The 15,506-nt window shown below is 39.9% G+C and overlaps 3 protein-coding genes across 3 annotated transcripts; 1 reads left to right on the top strand and 2 right to left on the bottom strand.

The window, feature by feature from the left end:
* The first annotated feature begins 1,495 nt into the window (after nt 1-1,495).
* Nucleotides 1,496-7,328, top strand: oxtrb (oxytocin receptor b). Its single transcript, XM_030051834.1, has 2 exons — nt 1,496-2,552; nt 6,509-7,328. Exons 1-2 carry the CDS (start codon nt 1,631-1,633, stop codon nt 6,769-6,771), a joined length of 1,185 nt encoding a protein of 394 aa, XP_029907694.1. The 5' UTR covers nt 1,496-1,630; the 3' UTR covers nt 6,772-7,328.
* Nucleotides 7,329-8,866: 1,538 nt separating this feature from the next.
* LOC115359641 (caveolin-3-like) lies at nt 8,867-10,059 on the bottom strand. Its single transcript, XM_030052202.1, has 2 exons — nt 9,943-10,059; nt 8,867-9,208 (listed from the first exon to the last, which is right to left on the bottom strand). The coding sequence occupies exons 1-2, from the start codon at nt 10,057-10,059 to the stop codon at nt 8,867-8,869; spliced, it is 459 nt and encodes a 152-aa protein (XP_029908062.1).
* A 2,688-nt stretch (nt 10,060-12,747) lies between these two features.
* cav4a (caveolin 4a) lies at nt 12,748-13,797 on the bottom strand. Its single transcript, XM_030052217.1, has 3 exons — nt 13,561-13,797; nt 13,056-13,243; nt 12,748-12,936 (listed from the first exon to the last, which is right to left on the bottom strand). The coding sequence occupies exons 1-3, from the start codon at nt 13,777-13,779 to the stop codon at nt 12,786-12,788; spliced, it is 558 nt and encodes a 185-aa protein (XP_029908077.1). The 5' UTR covers nt 13,780-13,797; the 3' UTR covers nt 12,748-12,785.
* Between the last annotated feature and the right edge of the window lie 1,709 nt (nt 13,798-15,506).

Here is a 15,506-nt window from a genome sequence, read left to right as displayed (position 1 = left end):
TCATATAACTTGTATTTACCTGTTTCAGACATGAATCCAGGAAAGACATTCTGCTTTATTTATTTTCTTTCAGAAGGCATGTCTGGACAGCTTGTTGTGCAGATGAGATGGGAATAAAAACGACAGAATAATTACTTGGAAATGGAGTGTGAGTAATTATGACCCTAGCTAATGAGTAAGTTAGTTTACTGATTTAATTTTTCCTGAGTGAATGATATGAAACACACTGCTCAGTCACTCCCATTTATAATCAACGCATTTCCTGAGTGGTGTGCGACAAGATTTCATAACTAAGAGCTGTGTATGGGTGCAAATTAAAACAGCGTGCATTTAATGTCAAAGTTACACTGTTTGGCCCCTTTAGGCACCTGTAATCAAAAGCAGATTGATACTGCACATGCCAGATCAACTGCATCAGTTTACAGCAAAGGATCAAAGTCTTACATGTACAGTAGTTTCTTTAACAAAACACTTCAATCCAGCTACACAGCTATCGTTTCTTTCCATCTCCTCTGTTTTTCTTTGGGAGAACAGTGTCCTCTTGGGCTCTGTTTCTGGTTAGGATCAGGGTGAAATTTTCCTCCTTTGGGAACAAACAACACATCACTCAAACAGATGCTAAAAGCATTGACTCAGAACTGCACACCACAACACAACACCGTCCAGATCTCATTAAAGAACATTCAATTTCATTCCTTTGACAGAGACACAAAGCATGCCATAAATTTGGGCCTTAACATAATGGAAAAGACACCTGGAAAATGGGTGAGAGTACAAGACAGAAAAAGAAAGAAAGAAAGAAAGAAAGAAAGAAAGAAAGAAAGAAAGAAAGAAAGAAAGAAAGAAAGAAAGAAAACGAATACTATACAAACTATTCATGCATCTTTGCTTCACTGACTTTTTTGTGTATGAAATGACACACATACCCAGTCATAAAATGCCAGTGGTAACCTACAACACTTTAAGTAACCTAATACCTTATATACACAACATGACTATTGTGGAAAAATGGTGAAAGACACTTAACCACACACATATTTTATTGGGTGACATGTTACTGTACTCAGTGGGAAGTTCAACCTGTGGGTTCAACCCATAGCCACATAAAGACACGTCCGGTTTGTGAGTTGTTTTTTTTTTTCCTCCATAAGAGAGGAGGATGAGGGGAGGGGGCAACTCAAACTGATGGGCTACAGTGTTTGAGCAGATCCGACCATCAGACGACACTGGAGCAGCAAGTGATAAGAACCAAGCCATGCGCCTTCTTTAACTTGTTGCACAAAAGATCGCTTTAAAGGTAAGCCTCATTTGAACAAAGCCGCTTAATGCGGCCATAAATGCTTCCTTTTTTTTCTTAACCATTAAGTTGCTGGTATTCCCATTAGTACAGTAACAGTGATTACGTTTTTGTTTCCTTCCAGGCTGCTTCCTCCACGCACGGCTGACTTATTTACGCACCGTCCAGTCATGTAGCCTTCGAGCACCTCACCAAATTTGAAAGAGTGAGTAGCCGACAAAGATCCTGTCGTCTGGCCAGGAAAGTGCGTGGGGCCACCATTACTGACAGAAGTTCAGAATCTGCGCTTGTGATGTGACAATTGGCTGCGCCAAAGTGGCGCTTTTACGCACGATGGAGGAGCTCCTACGGGAACAAAATATTTGGGCAGTGAATGCTTCATGGGGTAACTCAAGTCGGGGGAACGACAGCCACTTGGGGAACAGCACAGTGAATCCTCTGAAACGAAATGAAGACGTGGCCAAAGTGGAGGTCACTGTCCTGGTCCTGGTGCTGCTGCTCGCACTGGCAGGCAACCTTTGCGTTCTGCTGGCTATCCACACCACCAAGCACAGCCAGTCTCGGATGTATTACTTCATGAAGCACCTGAGCATCGCAGACCTTGTTGTTGCGGTCTTTCAGGTACTGCCGCAACTAATTTGGGATATCACCTTTCGCTTCTATGGCCCAGATTTGCTGTGCAGGCTGGTCAAATACCTGCAGGTCGTCGGCATGTTCGCATCCACCTACATGCTCGTCCTGATGTCCATAGACAGGTGCTTAGCAATATGTCAGCCACTTCGCTCTTTGCGCAAGAGAAAGGATCGCTTCTATGTTATCGCCTCTTGGATGCTGAGCTTAATATTCAGTACTCCTCAAGTGTACATATTTTCTCTGAGGGAGGTAGGCAATGGAGTGTATGACTGCTGGGGGGACTTTGTTCAACCATGGGGCGCCAAAGCATATGTCACGTGGATAAGTCTTACTATTTACATCATCCCAGTGGCAATTTTAAGCATCTGCTATGGCTTGATAAGTTTTAAAATATGGCAGAACTTTAAATTAAAAACTAAAAGGGAGCACTGCCTGTCTCTCACACCGAAGGCGTCCAAAGGGACGTCGCTCTCTCGTGTGAGCAGCGTGAGGCTCATCTCAAAAGCCAAGATCCGTACAGTGAAAATGACTTTTGTAATAGTCCTTGTCTACATTGTGTGTTGGACTCCGTTCTTCTTTGTCCAGATGTGGTCTGCATGGGATCCCGCTGCACCAAGAGAAGGTAAATGCACACAAGCGATACTGTTACGCATGCACAAGCAAAAATGCAAAATAATGAACATAACAATTCCAAAACACACCCATTACCCCAAATTTAAAATAAATCCGTGATTAATGTGCACATTTTATTGTTCCCTTCTCCATAGTGTACCAAGTACATATTAGTATTTTGATAAATCGACAGCTCATGAAACATATGACGTCACACCATGATAGAAGAACACAATTCTGCAGCTTATACATCATTGGGTAGTTTTTGCTTTTTAGTGATGGAATAATGTCATTTAAAGGTACCAAATCACATAACGTACATAACAGTGGCACTAAGAACACTGTCCTATAGTGGGAAAGGCTCATTGCATACTTATGAAAAAGTTTTAACGCCTATTTTTTATTTGACAGTTGAGTTATTTGCTCAGTCTGTGTGTTGTATTCAGTGTCCTGCTGACATGAAATAATCACTTTTACAACAGATGCGTAAGTACTCAGTCATTGTTTATATACAGTAAGCCTACACTGCAATATCGAAAGTGAGAATCAAATATTCCAGCTAACAGTCCATTTCACTTCCAAGACAGCACAATGGTGTTAAACTTTGGATTCCTGTCAGACAGAAAAAAGATGAATCGGATTGTCAGTGGTTATAAGAGGAGAAAAAAGCTGCTCTGCCCCGGATACATTTGAAAGCCCTCGAGGCCTTTGGGAGAAGGTCCAAGAGTTTATCTGTCTCTGAGAGATCCCAGTGGTTGGTTTGTACCATTTCCATTTAACAGCATAGTTTGTTAGGAGACTTGCCCCTTATCTGACCAGCTTGCCTTTAAAAAGGAGAGCTGGACCCTGGATATAATCCACCCAGCCTTTGAAGTTTTGTTGATGTTCAGCTGCCTTGTATGAGCGTTCACTGCAGGATGTATTCACTCATTTAGCTGATGGGTTTTGAGCCGTGTTTAGCCAACATATGCCAATCCTCCCCCAGACGAAATAAAAGACAAAATCTCCACGCTGACCCAGGATGACATGCTACAGGCCTCAGTAAGTACATGGCATAAAGTAATCTCATTTTACAAGTCACTTCTTAAACATTCAACTTTTTAGTAGAGCCAAAAAGATTTGTTTATGTTTTACTAATCATTTTGTTAATTATTTTATAAATACCCACCTGGATTATCACTGAGTAACTAAAGCAGGCAAAACTAAGGATTTTATTCATTAACAGTTACAAAGCAGTAGATAAAAAAAAAAAAAAAAAACTATTTTGTTACCATGCTACTGATTAATGATTATATAATTTACACATTAATTTACAATTAATAAACAATGTAGGAAATGAAGTGGACATGAATTAGCTGTGTGCTTTAAAAGAACATTGTAAAACACGACTAATGTTTAAGTCACCATGTATAAGTGACTGTTTTTGCAGAATGCCACCAAGAATTATGGAGCTGAACAACAATTTTAAATCAAACTTCAATAAAGTATAACTAACTTATAAAAGGCTGAGCAGTGCAACAAAATGAAACAGTAAACGTCAATTCTATATCTATTAAAATAAAAGAATAGAAACAAACAATATTATGTGTGTATAGGCAGTGTGTGTGCATGAGAGAGAGAAAGACAGCAAGAGGGGAAGTGAGTGAGTGACAGCAAGAAAGAAAAATATGCAGTCAGTATTCATCATGCAGTATCTCAGCTGTTTTTTAGGGTACAGGGTACATTCATGAGAGATGAGTTGGGAGATTACAATGAATATGTATGTCACTCACATTTTGAATGATATTAATGTCTAGTTCCAGAGGTTTTAGAGGTAATTCAGAGGATATGTAAATACCAGAGGAGCACGTTGAATGACACTCTGCTTTTCCTCATTGACTTTTAACGTCAAATTTGGCAGGAGACACTCGAGTGAAAGTGCACCGTATGTTGTTTTTCTTACAATGGCAGAAATGGGATGATTCATGCCGTCTAAAGTAGGTATTTTCTCACAGGGAAATGCCACTCAAATGAAGAATTTCCATATTGCTGTTGTCCAACCAAAACCTTATATCTCCATAATATCAACACTTCAGAGACAAAGGAAAACAGTCTTGTCTCTAGGTTGACAACTGTACATTTTTCAGTTTCTATAATTCATTTTGCAAAGGTTTCATAACCCCAGGGTTTGTAGAAATTTACGAACCCATAGAGGAACATGTAAGTCAAAACATGAAAATCACCAAAACTGGAGATAGAAGGTTTTCACTGGACAGCGATTATATGTGAAGTCTGCAGCTCAGAAAAGTTCAATCAATATGTGTGAAAAATAAAATGAAATAAATGAATAAATTAACCCATTCTAATCTGTAGAAGTCATACATTTATAGAGCCTGAGTCTGATCCACTGCCACTGAGGGGGAAACTGACTTTGCGGACTTTGTAGAATGTTTGTTTAACTTTTACCATCAAAATGATCTTCATTACAGTCTGAATTGTTCCCAGCCAAAAGACAACAATGATCACACTGAACCACAGTAATCCTTTTGATTGCACACATCCGTTACTTTTTCCACTTCATTCTCACATGAGCTCTTATGTCAGTACAACATCACTGAACTTGGCAGTGAATGTTCCTCAAGGTGCACTCACTGTCCCAAGCAGGGCTATAGTGATAGCTGAGGAGGAAGTAGGTATATGCTTCAATATATATTTAAAAAGATTTTTGGCTGATTGGTGGATATGCTGTAAATCACCAGTAAAATAAGTGGGTATGCCCCATATTCCCACATATACCCTCCACTGGTACCAAGGGGCAGAAAATGATTTTGAATTTGTGTGGTCTTTCCCTTTAGAATGACTCTGTTCTCCAAGGCCAAGAGAGTTTTTGCATACTTTGGACAGTGTTTGCTTGACATACACACTACACACTTGTCAGACTTAGACAGGGCTTTTGGTTAACATCTGTACAGCTCCGCCTCCCTCTCAGGCAGAGGGCCGTGGGGAGGCAGCGCACCGTCAACAGGTCATCATTTTCACTCATTGAGGGAAGAGGATCACACTCACTCCTTCTCTCGCACCCCATTAAGCTTAAAACTCTCGGAATTTTTCCACCCTCCGCTGTCTATCCAGTGCGCTCTATGCTTCACACAGCTGGAGACTTTGCCATTTTAAGAAAATATATTTTCCATCCTGGACAACTTCCTTTAATTACGGCTATTTGTTATGTTTATGTTATGTGCCACATCATTTTAAAATCCTTTTTATGCACAGTCCATCAACTATTCCTCTACTTATTGCATTCCTAAATGTTTCTAGGAATTTCTTCCAGTGGGTGTTTTTAACATGGCACAGCATGCCACTTCAAATGCACCACTATGATGAGTGTGTATTAGTACGTCAGTTGCCATGGAGCAAGACAGATATATTAAAAGTACAAATGAAACGGAGAGATGTGAATCAAAGACCTGAGAGCTTTCGTGTCAATGCGGGATAATGTCAGGATTTATTATAATATGCTTTGAAAAGTTCCACACTCTCCTTCCAAAACTGTCCACTGATGATTGATTAGATTAGACACAGTCTTACCTCTCACTGTGTGCGTGTGTGTCTAAGATCATGCTCAGCTCAGTATTGAAGACTTCAAACTGATGCAAGAATAACAAAACACATAAAGAGACAAAACACACACTTCTGAAGTTAGCCACCATAATGTGAATAATGGGGATTAAATATCCCACTGGAGTGGAATCAAAATGAGTCAGTGTTTGACAGTAATACAGTAATATTAAAATGCTATTTGAGAGGCCTTTTAAGAAAAGTTGACATTGAATCATGCTAATATTTTCCTCATACCAAGATATCACAATTCAGACGCATGGTCTCCTTTTGAACAATTTGAAGATGTAGATATTTATTACAGAGACACTGACCAAATATCAAACATGTCACCAGTGTGGTCTGTGTTTTGTGCTGTCTGTGTTCCAGACATGGCCTTTATCATTGCCATGCTGTTGGCCAGTCTCAACAGCTGCTGTAACCCCTGGATCTACATGTTCTTCGCTGGGCATCTGTTCCACGACCTGATGCAGTGTTTCATCTGCTGCTCCAGCCAGTACCTGAGAGCCTCGCCCTGTGAGCAGCGGTGCAGCCACAAGAGCAGCTCCTCCACCTTCGTCATCAAGAACACCAGCAGCCAGAAGAGCCTGACGCAGACTTCCAGTACAGGAGCACCCGGCCAGACCAACTGAAGGCCATCCAAGTTCCCCATAGTCGAGTTATCTGGCCCATTTAATCCCCACTACTACTGCTGGCCACTGCTACATGTTTGATTAATGTTTCAAAGAGAAATCAACAGACAAATCATGGCATAAGACCCTTGTGCAAACCATTGCTTGCATATTACTGATAACGGAGAAAAGAACACAATTTCGCTATGTTAAATTAAAGGTGAAGCTACTATACCAGCTACATCTGTGGTTAACGTCTCTCTGGCGTTTGAACACTCTCTGCACAAGAATGTGCGTCCTTGGCTTTCCCGAAACATCACTCTCCCAGTGGACATGTGTATATTTGAACAGGGGTCCTCCAAACCATATTCACCTCCCCAGCATAAGTTCATTGCATTTGCAGCCGTTTGTAAGGCACGTTCATTACTGTCCGAGTCCAGCTCGTTGTCAAGATTTATCGTCTGCCTCGCTGAGCAACCATGAACATTTTATTCCTCATATGTGCTTCAGTCTTTCGGTGTTTGTTTTGCAAGATTGTTCCCCAGATTAACGTCCTGATTTGAACTTTCGCGACACAAGCACAATACACAGACATCATTAATACAAATAAGAAAGGGGGGGATGTTTACATTATTAAAAAATTATTACATTTTATTCCTGTGTAAATGGTCACACATTCAGTTGAATTTACTTTTCCATTTTTCAGGCATTACTAGCACTCTTCTAGTATGCAATAATTACTTGTGTGGTTAATTTGAAATATTAATGTACATGAATGTATAGTCATGATATGTTCATGCAATGATAATTTTCACTCTTGAGGGAATGTTTAATGCAAATATGTCCACTCTAACTGCAAAGCTCAACTGGTAAGCCACTGGACTGCGTGTTTCTTTATGGAGGCAGGTTTCAGTGACTTGAATGGATTTGAACTCTCACTTTAAGTCTAATGTGCAATAGTGTAGATAAATTATAGTATTTGTCCTTCATGTCATTATACTGCACTATTTGATTCACTTTGTAAACAGTTTCCTCTGCACCTAATCTGTATCTGCACATCACCCGTGGTGGTCTTTATCAACATTTTCTTTTTTTTTTTTTTCTTTTTTTAATAAAACAAACATGGTGAGTTAAATATTAACAGATTTTTGTCTTCTGTTGAGTTCACCTGTGGAGAAATAGCACTTCTGCAAGATTTGTGTTGGAGTTTATCATCACAAGTGTAAGACAATCACAGGTGGTCATCACTTTACCCAAAGGTGTAAACTGATGTTGTTTTTCTGCAGCTGGACGACTCTATTGTATTTCAGTTTGACTCAAACCAGAGCCATGGTACCCCCTTGTGGCCAAAATGGTTATCTGTATTTAAGCCTCCTGCTGTGCCTGTGTTGTAGTTGGGAATTGAGTGATATGAAAAGTGTTCAAAGTTAATATATTGAGAAGGATCAGAGAAAATAGCTTTTTGTTTTTATTATGTGTTGTCACCTTATTATTGTGCATGGGTTGCATTTCACAATTTTTTAACCCTTATGTAACCAAGCAAATTGTTGAGGGAAAACCGTGTTGTATACAGCAACACTTGGGGATGGTAGTTGCAGTATGACAGCACAATTCACAAAAAATTGGGATAGTGATATTTATAATTATGGAATCATGTATTCACTAAATACTGCTAAATAGTTTCATGTGGAATGAAAACAATCATATGAAAAGTAAATTATTTAATCGAGGTTTAACCAACATCAGTACTGTATAAAAAGAGAACATTTCATGGTTAGTCAATGTTCAACGGCAACAGTAATTTAAAAATACCAAGAAAAAAAAAAAAAAAACAATATCCAGAGTGAACAGCCAAAGGGAAACAAGCCATTTCACAATAACTGCCCCTCCTCCTCTTACTGTTGAGTATTGATCTATCACAAACACAATACAGTGTAAGATCTGCTGCTATAATTCAATGTCACAAAACAAACAAACAAAAAAAGACCACTTCTTGTCTTGAATCTTTTGCTAGCTTTAGGCCTTGCTGGCGTTCCACGAATCTGGTTCCTAACGTCAGAGAGAGCTTCATAAATTTGTCTTTGAGCCAGGATAATGTGATACATCCGTACAGTATTCAGACATCCTTGTGCAGAGCTACTCTCACCCTGCTGAATATCTTCCCCACTGCCTCAAAAAGTGGGTCACAGCAGGTGTGCACCGCCAGTGAGTAGATCTGACTCACACACTGCGATTCGATCAGACAGCTCTTAATACAGGGCATAACAGCCCAGATGTGGCAAAATGAGAGACAAGCGAACAAGAAACCCCAGAGCAGCGACACAGGAATCCCCAAGATGGCCGTCAGGATGCGGTAGCACCAGTACTTGGACACAGTGAAGGTGGTGTAGCTGGTCTTCCAAACCCCATCCAGGCTGTGGGTGCCACTAGGCTCCGCAATCACATCTTCAAAGTCAACCTAGTGCAGACCAACAGAGTTCCTTCTTTTATTTGGTTATACAAGCTTAGGCTTCTAGTCTTATATAAGATAATGACTGGCTCAGATGATTTTATAATGATTTCCTCTCCATTACTGTAAAATGCAGAATATTGTAGGGTGCTGAAAGGTGCTCCATTGAAACTGCTGAACACACACCTCTTGTTCTGGTTAAATCAAAGGCAATTCTGAAGGATAAAAAAAAATAATAAATAAATTATATATATATATTATTTTCCTCAATTTTACATCCCAGTTTAATCTCTGATGTGCATGGCAACACAACTGTCATTTTACCTTGCCAACCAGCTAATGATAGCAAGCCAAAATTATTCTGTGAGCATTGCTGATAGGAATAAATAGAAATGAAAGCTTATGAAAGCTTATGAAAAGCTTAACTATAAAAATAAGTCATATACCTAGATTTGCATTAAAGCTACTTCCATTGAAGCTACAGAGCTAACAAAACTAAGCATGTCGACACTTCTTATCCCATTGAGGTTTTTTTTTTTTCCTTTAAGTTACACCATATCCTCTCAGAAATATCTCTAACAGAGATAGTGATACCATGCGAATGGCTATTTTAAGGCACAATTTTGACAGGGCACACGCTGTCAAGGCCTACTTAATCTATTAACAAAAGTATGATCATCTGAAATAACATGTTTCAAGTTATGTATGTTTTGAAAACAATATAACAAAAACACGATTTGCACCTTGACCACGTCCTCATTGATTAGCTTGGGGTCCCTGTTGATGAGGTCAATCTCCTTGACGCGGCTGTCCTTCCTGAACTTCTGCTCCTGGCTGTGGTTCAGGTCTGCCATGGTCATGGAGAGGGTTCAAGTAAGACTGAGGTGGTGAAACAAAAGAAATCAGAGCGAGCGGCCTGGTCTGTGGCTGTTGTGGTCAGAGCCTCGCTGGTGACTGTGAGTGCAGGGAGTGGCTGTGCATAGGCTGAACCTCCACCCAGTGTTATGCCATCCCAGGAATACCAGCAGGCAGCTGCCAGTAGCTACCACTCCAACTTGTCAAAAATACAGCAGACTCTGCAGACATACCACATAAAGTAAATGGATACAGCTACACGTACAAACAAACACACAAACTAACACACTTCCACACGCAACAATGCTGTCCACTCTTTTGTACAAAGGTGATAAGTCACACTGGGATCCAAAGCATTTCTTAAGGGGGAAAGCATGCAGGCTTGTGTTACATTTCACACTGACCTAAAGTGTCACTAGATACTACAGTAGATCATTTGAATAGACACTGGGATCCTTTTGCCACATGTATAAGATGTTCTTGTGTATTTCATATACTCATCTATACTTTTTACTCAGGTGCAACATGACATGACATTTCAACAATTGTTATTGATACTGTAAGGCATACATTTCTGTAAATCTATACAGACCCACAGACCACTTGCCTTCCAAAGCAAACTTAAAGGAATACTCCAACATTTTGGGCAAAATATCTGTTTTCCAACTTACCCATTAAGTGGTTTGGTTGCTATGAGTAGTGTTTTGTGTTAGCTTAGCTTTAAGACTTTAGGTCTATGAAATTTATTAGCCTAGCTCCATCAATGGGAAAGATTAAACCTTACAGCAACTTCAAAGCAGTCTTATTTACACAATGTATCATGTGTTTTTGAAATACACATTTTGGAATTAAAAAAAAAAAAAAAAAGTCTGGGTAAGTCGGAAAAAGCCTATTTTGCCAAAGCATTGGAGTATTCCTTTAAGCATAAATGGATTGATGGTGAAATATGAAATGGAATGAATGGATAAATGGAGAATCTTCACAGACAACTTTCCTTAGGGAGTATGAATATACTCAACAAATGTCATGGAAATCTGCCAGATATGTTTTGTGATCTCTCTTACACAAAATGACATTTTAGCCCGAGGGTGGTGCTATAGAGGAAAGGTCATGGGGTCACCAACATAAACAGGGTGTGTGGTCTGGGTGTCATGAATGCACTGGGCAAATTATGTGAATTTCTTCCCAGTACATTCTGAAATACCATATTGGACTTTCTGGCCTGAGGGTAGTGCAAGCAAAAGTCCTGGGTAACATGAATGTGTTCACCAAACTTCATGGCACTCTGCCCAGTAGATTTTAAGATATGTTGTCTTGGAGCAAAGTGTTGAAATGGATGCCTACCCCCAAACCCACTCTGTAACATAATGGAGAGTTCTTCCTGGACAGGAGAGTGAGGTCTCAAACTTTTTATGAAAATAATATTTTTTATATCTTATATGTTATTTCTTTAAAACACAGCAACAATTAGTGCCTACTAAAAATGTAGACACTAATATTCTGGCTAAACCTCAGCTGTAGGGTTGTGCAAAATAACACATACTCTACTTGATGACACTTGGACAAATATGTAATCTTTAAACTTTCAAAAATATTCAGCCATTACACATTTATCAAAATTAGCTCAGAATTCAGACTCTACTTACAAAAAACCTTTTTCTCTTTGAGCTCTCTGATGCTGCTACTATTACTAGTAACATCAATATTAAATATTATGACCTTAATAGTTATAATGCAATATTAGTCACAGGTGAACCCTCTGCTTTACACAGACTTTTGATTTAATTAAACAGAATAAGAAATTTTGTGTTTATCTGGTTTCAAATAGGAAAAAAAAAGAAAAACTTGAATGCACTGCCTTTTCTGCCTTTCCATTCATACAAAATATCCCTAACATGATTGCCTTATCTTTTCAACACAACTATTTCATCTTAATATCCTCAACCTTTTAAATCAGTCATTTGCATGGTTAAAATTTAACACAATTTACAGCACAGTATTTACATACAGAATCTCTAACTCCTTGTTAATTTCATAGTTGCCTAGTCTCAAAAAGTAACAAAATATGAAACAGAGGCTGGAAATTATGACATATAAAGAATATAAGACATTTAACTGTAGCGTGCATGCCAAAACCAGATACTGAAAAGTTCAAAAATCACCCTCAGTGTTTATATGCTAAAGTTATATCACTGTGAGAAATGTACTGCATGCTTAACAAAAGGGAACACGTTCAACACTCTCACCCACTAGGCGTATCTAATTAATGAAATCAGTCACCCTAACGGAAGTTATTAAACAATGTCTTCAGTTATTAGACTTTAATCACTCTAATCTTGGTTGTTAAATACTCTGATCCTCTCTGATCCTCTTTTGGGTCTTGCCAAAGCCATTTCACACTCTGAGGATCTCAGGCAGCATTTGATGAGGTCATGAAGTGCATCACCTTCTTTTTGTTGCTGTTTCAAGAACAAGGACCAAATTACTGTTTGAGTGTGTCAAAAGCCATGTACGATCATTTGAAAGGGCTAGTGGATATAATAAGAAGCTGGACATTGACCAAAATTGTCTGTGAAAGACCTTTGACAGTAAAGTAAGTATTTTACACTAAGTGAACAAAATGAGTTGCCAATGCCCTCCTCAGCTCAGTCTTTAGAGCACCAGTGCACCATGGCACAGGATGTGGTGAATAATCCCAGTCTTGATGCCTCCCACATGGGTCAGGACTGTCTTATTCCTTTGCCAGGTGAATGCTGAAGCCTCCACAGCACCTGCCAGCACTCATGAAGAAGGGGCGCACAATGATGTCCAGCACAATGCTCCACAGGCTCTGTAGCCACTGTGTGCCAACAAAGATGCACCGGATACATGGACGCACCATCCTGTTATAGTGAGAAAAGAAAAAGAGGAAAAAACTCACAGACACAGAATATACAACTGAGAAAATAGGTCACAGATGTATTTTGAATGACATGACTAGATGATATTGTTCTAAACCCACCAGATGTGCAGGCAGCTGAGAATGGCAAAGAGGATACCAGAGATAATGGACATGGGAATGGCCAGGAGCACTGTGACTATCCTGTAGATCCACACCCTGGACACCTCAAACAGAGCGTGGCTCCAGATCCACACTCTGTCCCCGCTGCGCACCGACACTGGCTCAGCAATCACATCCTCAAAATTCACCTGACGGAGACAATGAGAAAGTGGCACTACACCTTTCTACTGCACTGTCATGTTGTAATTCTGTAAGTCTGTTCTGCATCTTGCTGTATTTTACACGTTTAAAACCTTATATCCACTAGGGGGCAGTGCAACTAATCAAGCAGCCTCTTGTTTCTGCATGCCTTTCGTTTCGTGTGATCACAGATTGTATTTGTATTTAACTTTATTTTGGTGCATTTGGCTGCAATAAGGCAAATAGAGAGAGAGAGAGAGAGAGAGAGAGAGAGAGAGAGAGATTGTTTACAAACTAATACAGCTACTTTGTAAAAATGAAATACCTTGAGGCAGTCATTGATACCTCGGGGGTCTCTGATATTGAGCAGAGGCTTGGTGTCACTGATTTCCACTAATGCAGATGTGTGAATGTTCTCCTCTTCTTCCAACACAGGAGGGGCCTTCCACAGCGGCTGTGGTTCCTCCCTGTCAATGTAGTCATCAGACTCATCAGAGTCCCCCAAGTCAATCTCTATTTCCTCAGAATCTTCCCCTTTCATCATGGTGTCAACCCAAACACAAGCAGAGAGCCCAAGCCGGAGAGCAGAGTGGGTGTCTCTTTTGCTCCCCCTCACAGCTCAGTCAGGCTCATTCTCAGACCAAGACTAGCCAATCACACCCCTCGGCTGGCACTGCAGCGAGGTTATATCGGGAACGTTACGGTGCCCTGGATGGTATTTCCAGATGGTCTTTCATGTGTAGATCACTTTGCTATGCTTAGGGAGTGCCGTCTACATCCCAGGATATAAATAATGTACCAGGAAGAGGACTTTCACTGTGTACACTGATACACCCTAGTGGGAACACAAACACGCACACACCTCTGCTCTTCAGATCTACTAGATAGAGCAGAGCATGACAGCACAGATAAAGTAATCTAAATATATGCAGTGCACCTCATGTAAAATCAGTGGTGTATAGCCTGATTAAAATATTGCTAAGTCAAACAGGTGTACAAGTCATATTCATTTTATAGTTTCTATGATTTCATTAGGCAAAGTTCAAATACTAAGTTATAAGGTCGGCTCAGCAGTTGGTGTTCCCAGGTCTTGTTTAACTGAAGGGAAAAGTTTTGAGTCTAAATCAGGAAAGGGGTCAGCAGTTGCAAGACTGCAACACAACACTGCCTCCCTCTGGCTTGTAAAGAAAATGATGTATTCTTTTCACTTCACATCTCCAAACCTCTTTTCGTCCCATTTTTGTGCTAATCAGAAACCATTAGTAACAGTATAGCTTTCTGTCAACATGCAACTGAGATATTCCATGTGGGAGGCATATGTATGTTGTGCATTGTGATTCAGTGTCTGAAGTGCTAATTAGAAAAATGTTCCTTCTTATTTGTAGTTAAAAGGTGACTCAAGTATCAGATCTAATGACTCTCACATTGTCTGATCTGTTATAATGCTCATCTCTTAATTTTAATGGAAAACTTAATGTGTGAATTCTGGGCAAACAAATGATGATGTTTCACCGGAAGCAGCTAATCACTCTGCTGTGAGTGCACAGGGTCTAAATTATTGCCGTGGTTTGCTCTGTCCACTTCATCAATAGCATCAATCACTGTCCGGAAACAGCAGGGAAGATATGTTGGCACAACACGCTCTTGGATAATGAAGAGAGTATTCTCAGTTCTCTGTGCTCTCTCTGGTATAGGCGATGTTTCGCAACATGCTTTTAAGGAAAACCTTTTCTCCTCTTTCAACCTTTGGACCCATTAGGAAGTCATCCTCACCACTATTAATAGGTCAGCTATGAGTCCGCAGAGAAAGGCTTCATCAAACAGTCTTCCCAGCTCCCTGCCAGACCTCTGAGTGCAAGACCTAGGTCTCACCCTATTGTCATCATCATCCTCATATAATGATGAAAAGACAGGACGGCATAATCTGACGTGAGGATTTGCAAACACCAAAGCAGCAACATCCACAACCTCATTTAAACTTGCTGCCCCACTTTCAGAGAATTATCTCCATCAGCATAATTCTGAACAAAATCAGACGGCTGTTTTGCACTATAAACAAATGATCAGTGTACTTGGAAGTTTTGTTTGAAGAATTTGAAATTGTTCGTGGATCAATAGAGACATGCAATAAAAAATACCAATACATCTGCGCATCCAAACACTTTCATCATGCAGCGCACTAATGATAAATTAAGTGAGGCAAGCAAAATGGATTTTCATTCCACAAAAGGTGAATATTTATCCTGAATGTAATGTCGTAGTATATACACA

Source organism: Myripristis murdjan, chromosome 5 (genome assembly GCF_902150065.1).
Source record: "Myripristis murdjan chromosome 5, fMyrMur1.1, whole genome shotgun sequence".
Taxonomy (NCBI): domain Eukaryota; kingdom Metazoa; phylum Chordata; class Actinopteri; order Holocentriformes; family Holocentridae; genus Myripristis; species Myripristis murdjan.
The sequence above is the reverse complement of the archived record's forward strand: the minus strand, read 5'-3'. Positions and strand labels throughout refer to the sequence as shown.

Excerpts from the sequence above, each read along its gene's own strand:
- cav4a (XM_030052217.1), bottom strand. The coding sequence starts at position 13,779 with ATGATGAAAGGGGAAGATTCTGAGGAAATAGAGATTGACTTGGGGGAC. Across the intron at positions 13,244-13,560 it reads GTATCAATGACTGCCTCAAG|GTGAATTTTGAGGATGTGAT; the intron begins GTATTTCATTTT and ends TGTCTCCGTCAG. Across the intron at positions 12,937-13,055 it reads CTCAGCTGCCTGCACATCTG|GATGGTGCGTCCATGTATCC; the intron begins GTGGGTTTAGAA and ends TCACTATAACAG.
- oxtrb (XM_030051834.1), top strand. The coding sequence starts at position 1,631 with ATGGAGGAGCTCCTACGGGAACAAAATATTTGGGCAGTGAATGCTTCA. Across the intron at positions 2,553-6,508 it reads TCCCGCTGCACCAAGAGAAG|ACATGGCCTTTATCATTGCC; the intron begins GTAAATGCACAC and ends TCTGTGTTCCAG.
- LOC115359641 (XM_030052202.1), bottom strand. The coding sequence starts at position 10,059 with ATGACCATGGCAGACCTGAACCACAGCCAGGAGCAGAAGTTCAGGAAG. Across the intron at positions 9,209-9,942 it reads TCAATGAGGACGTGGTCAAG|GTTGACTTTGAAGATGTGAT; the intron begins GTGCAAATCGTG and ends GGTCTGCACTAG.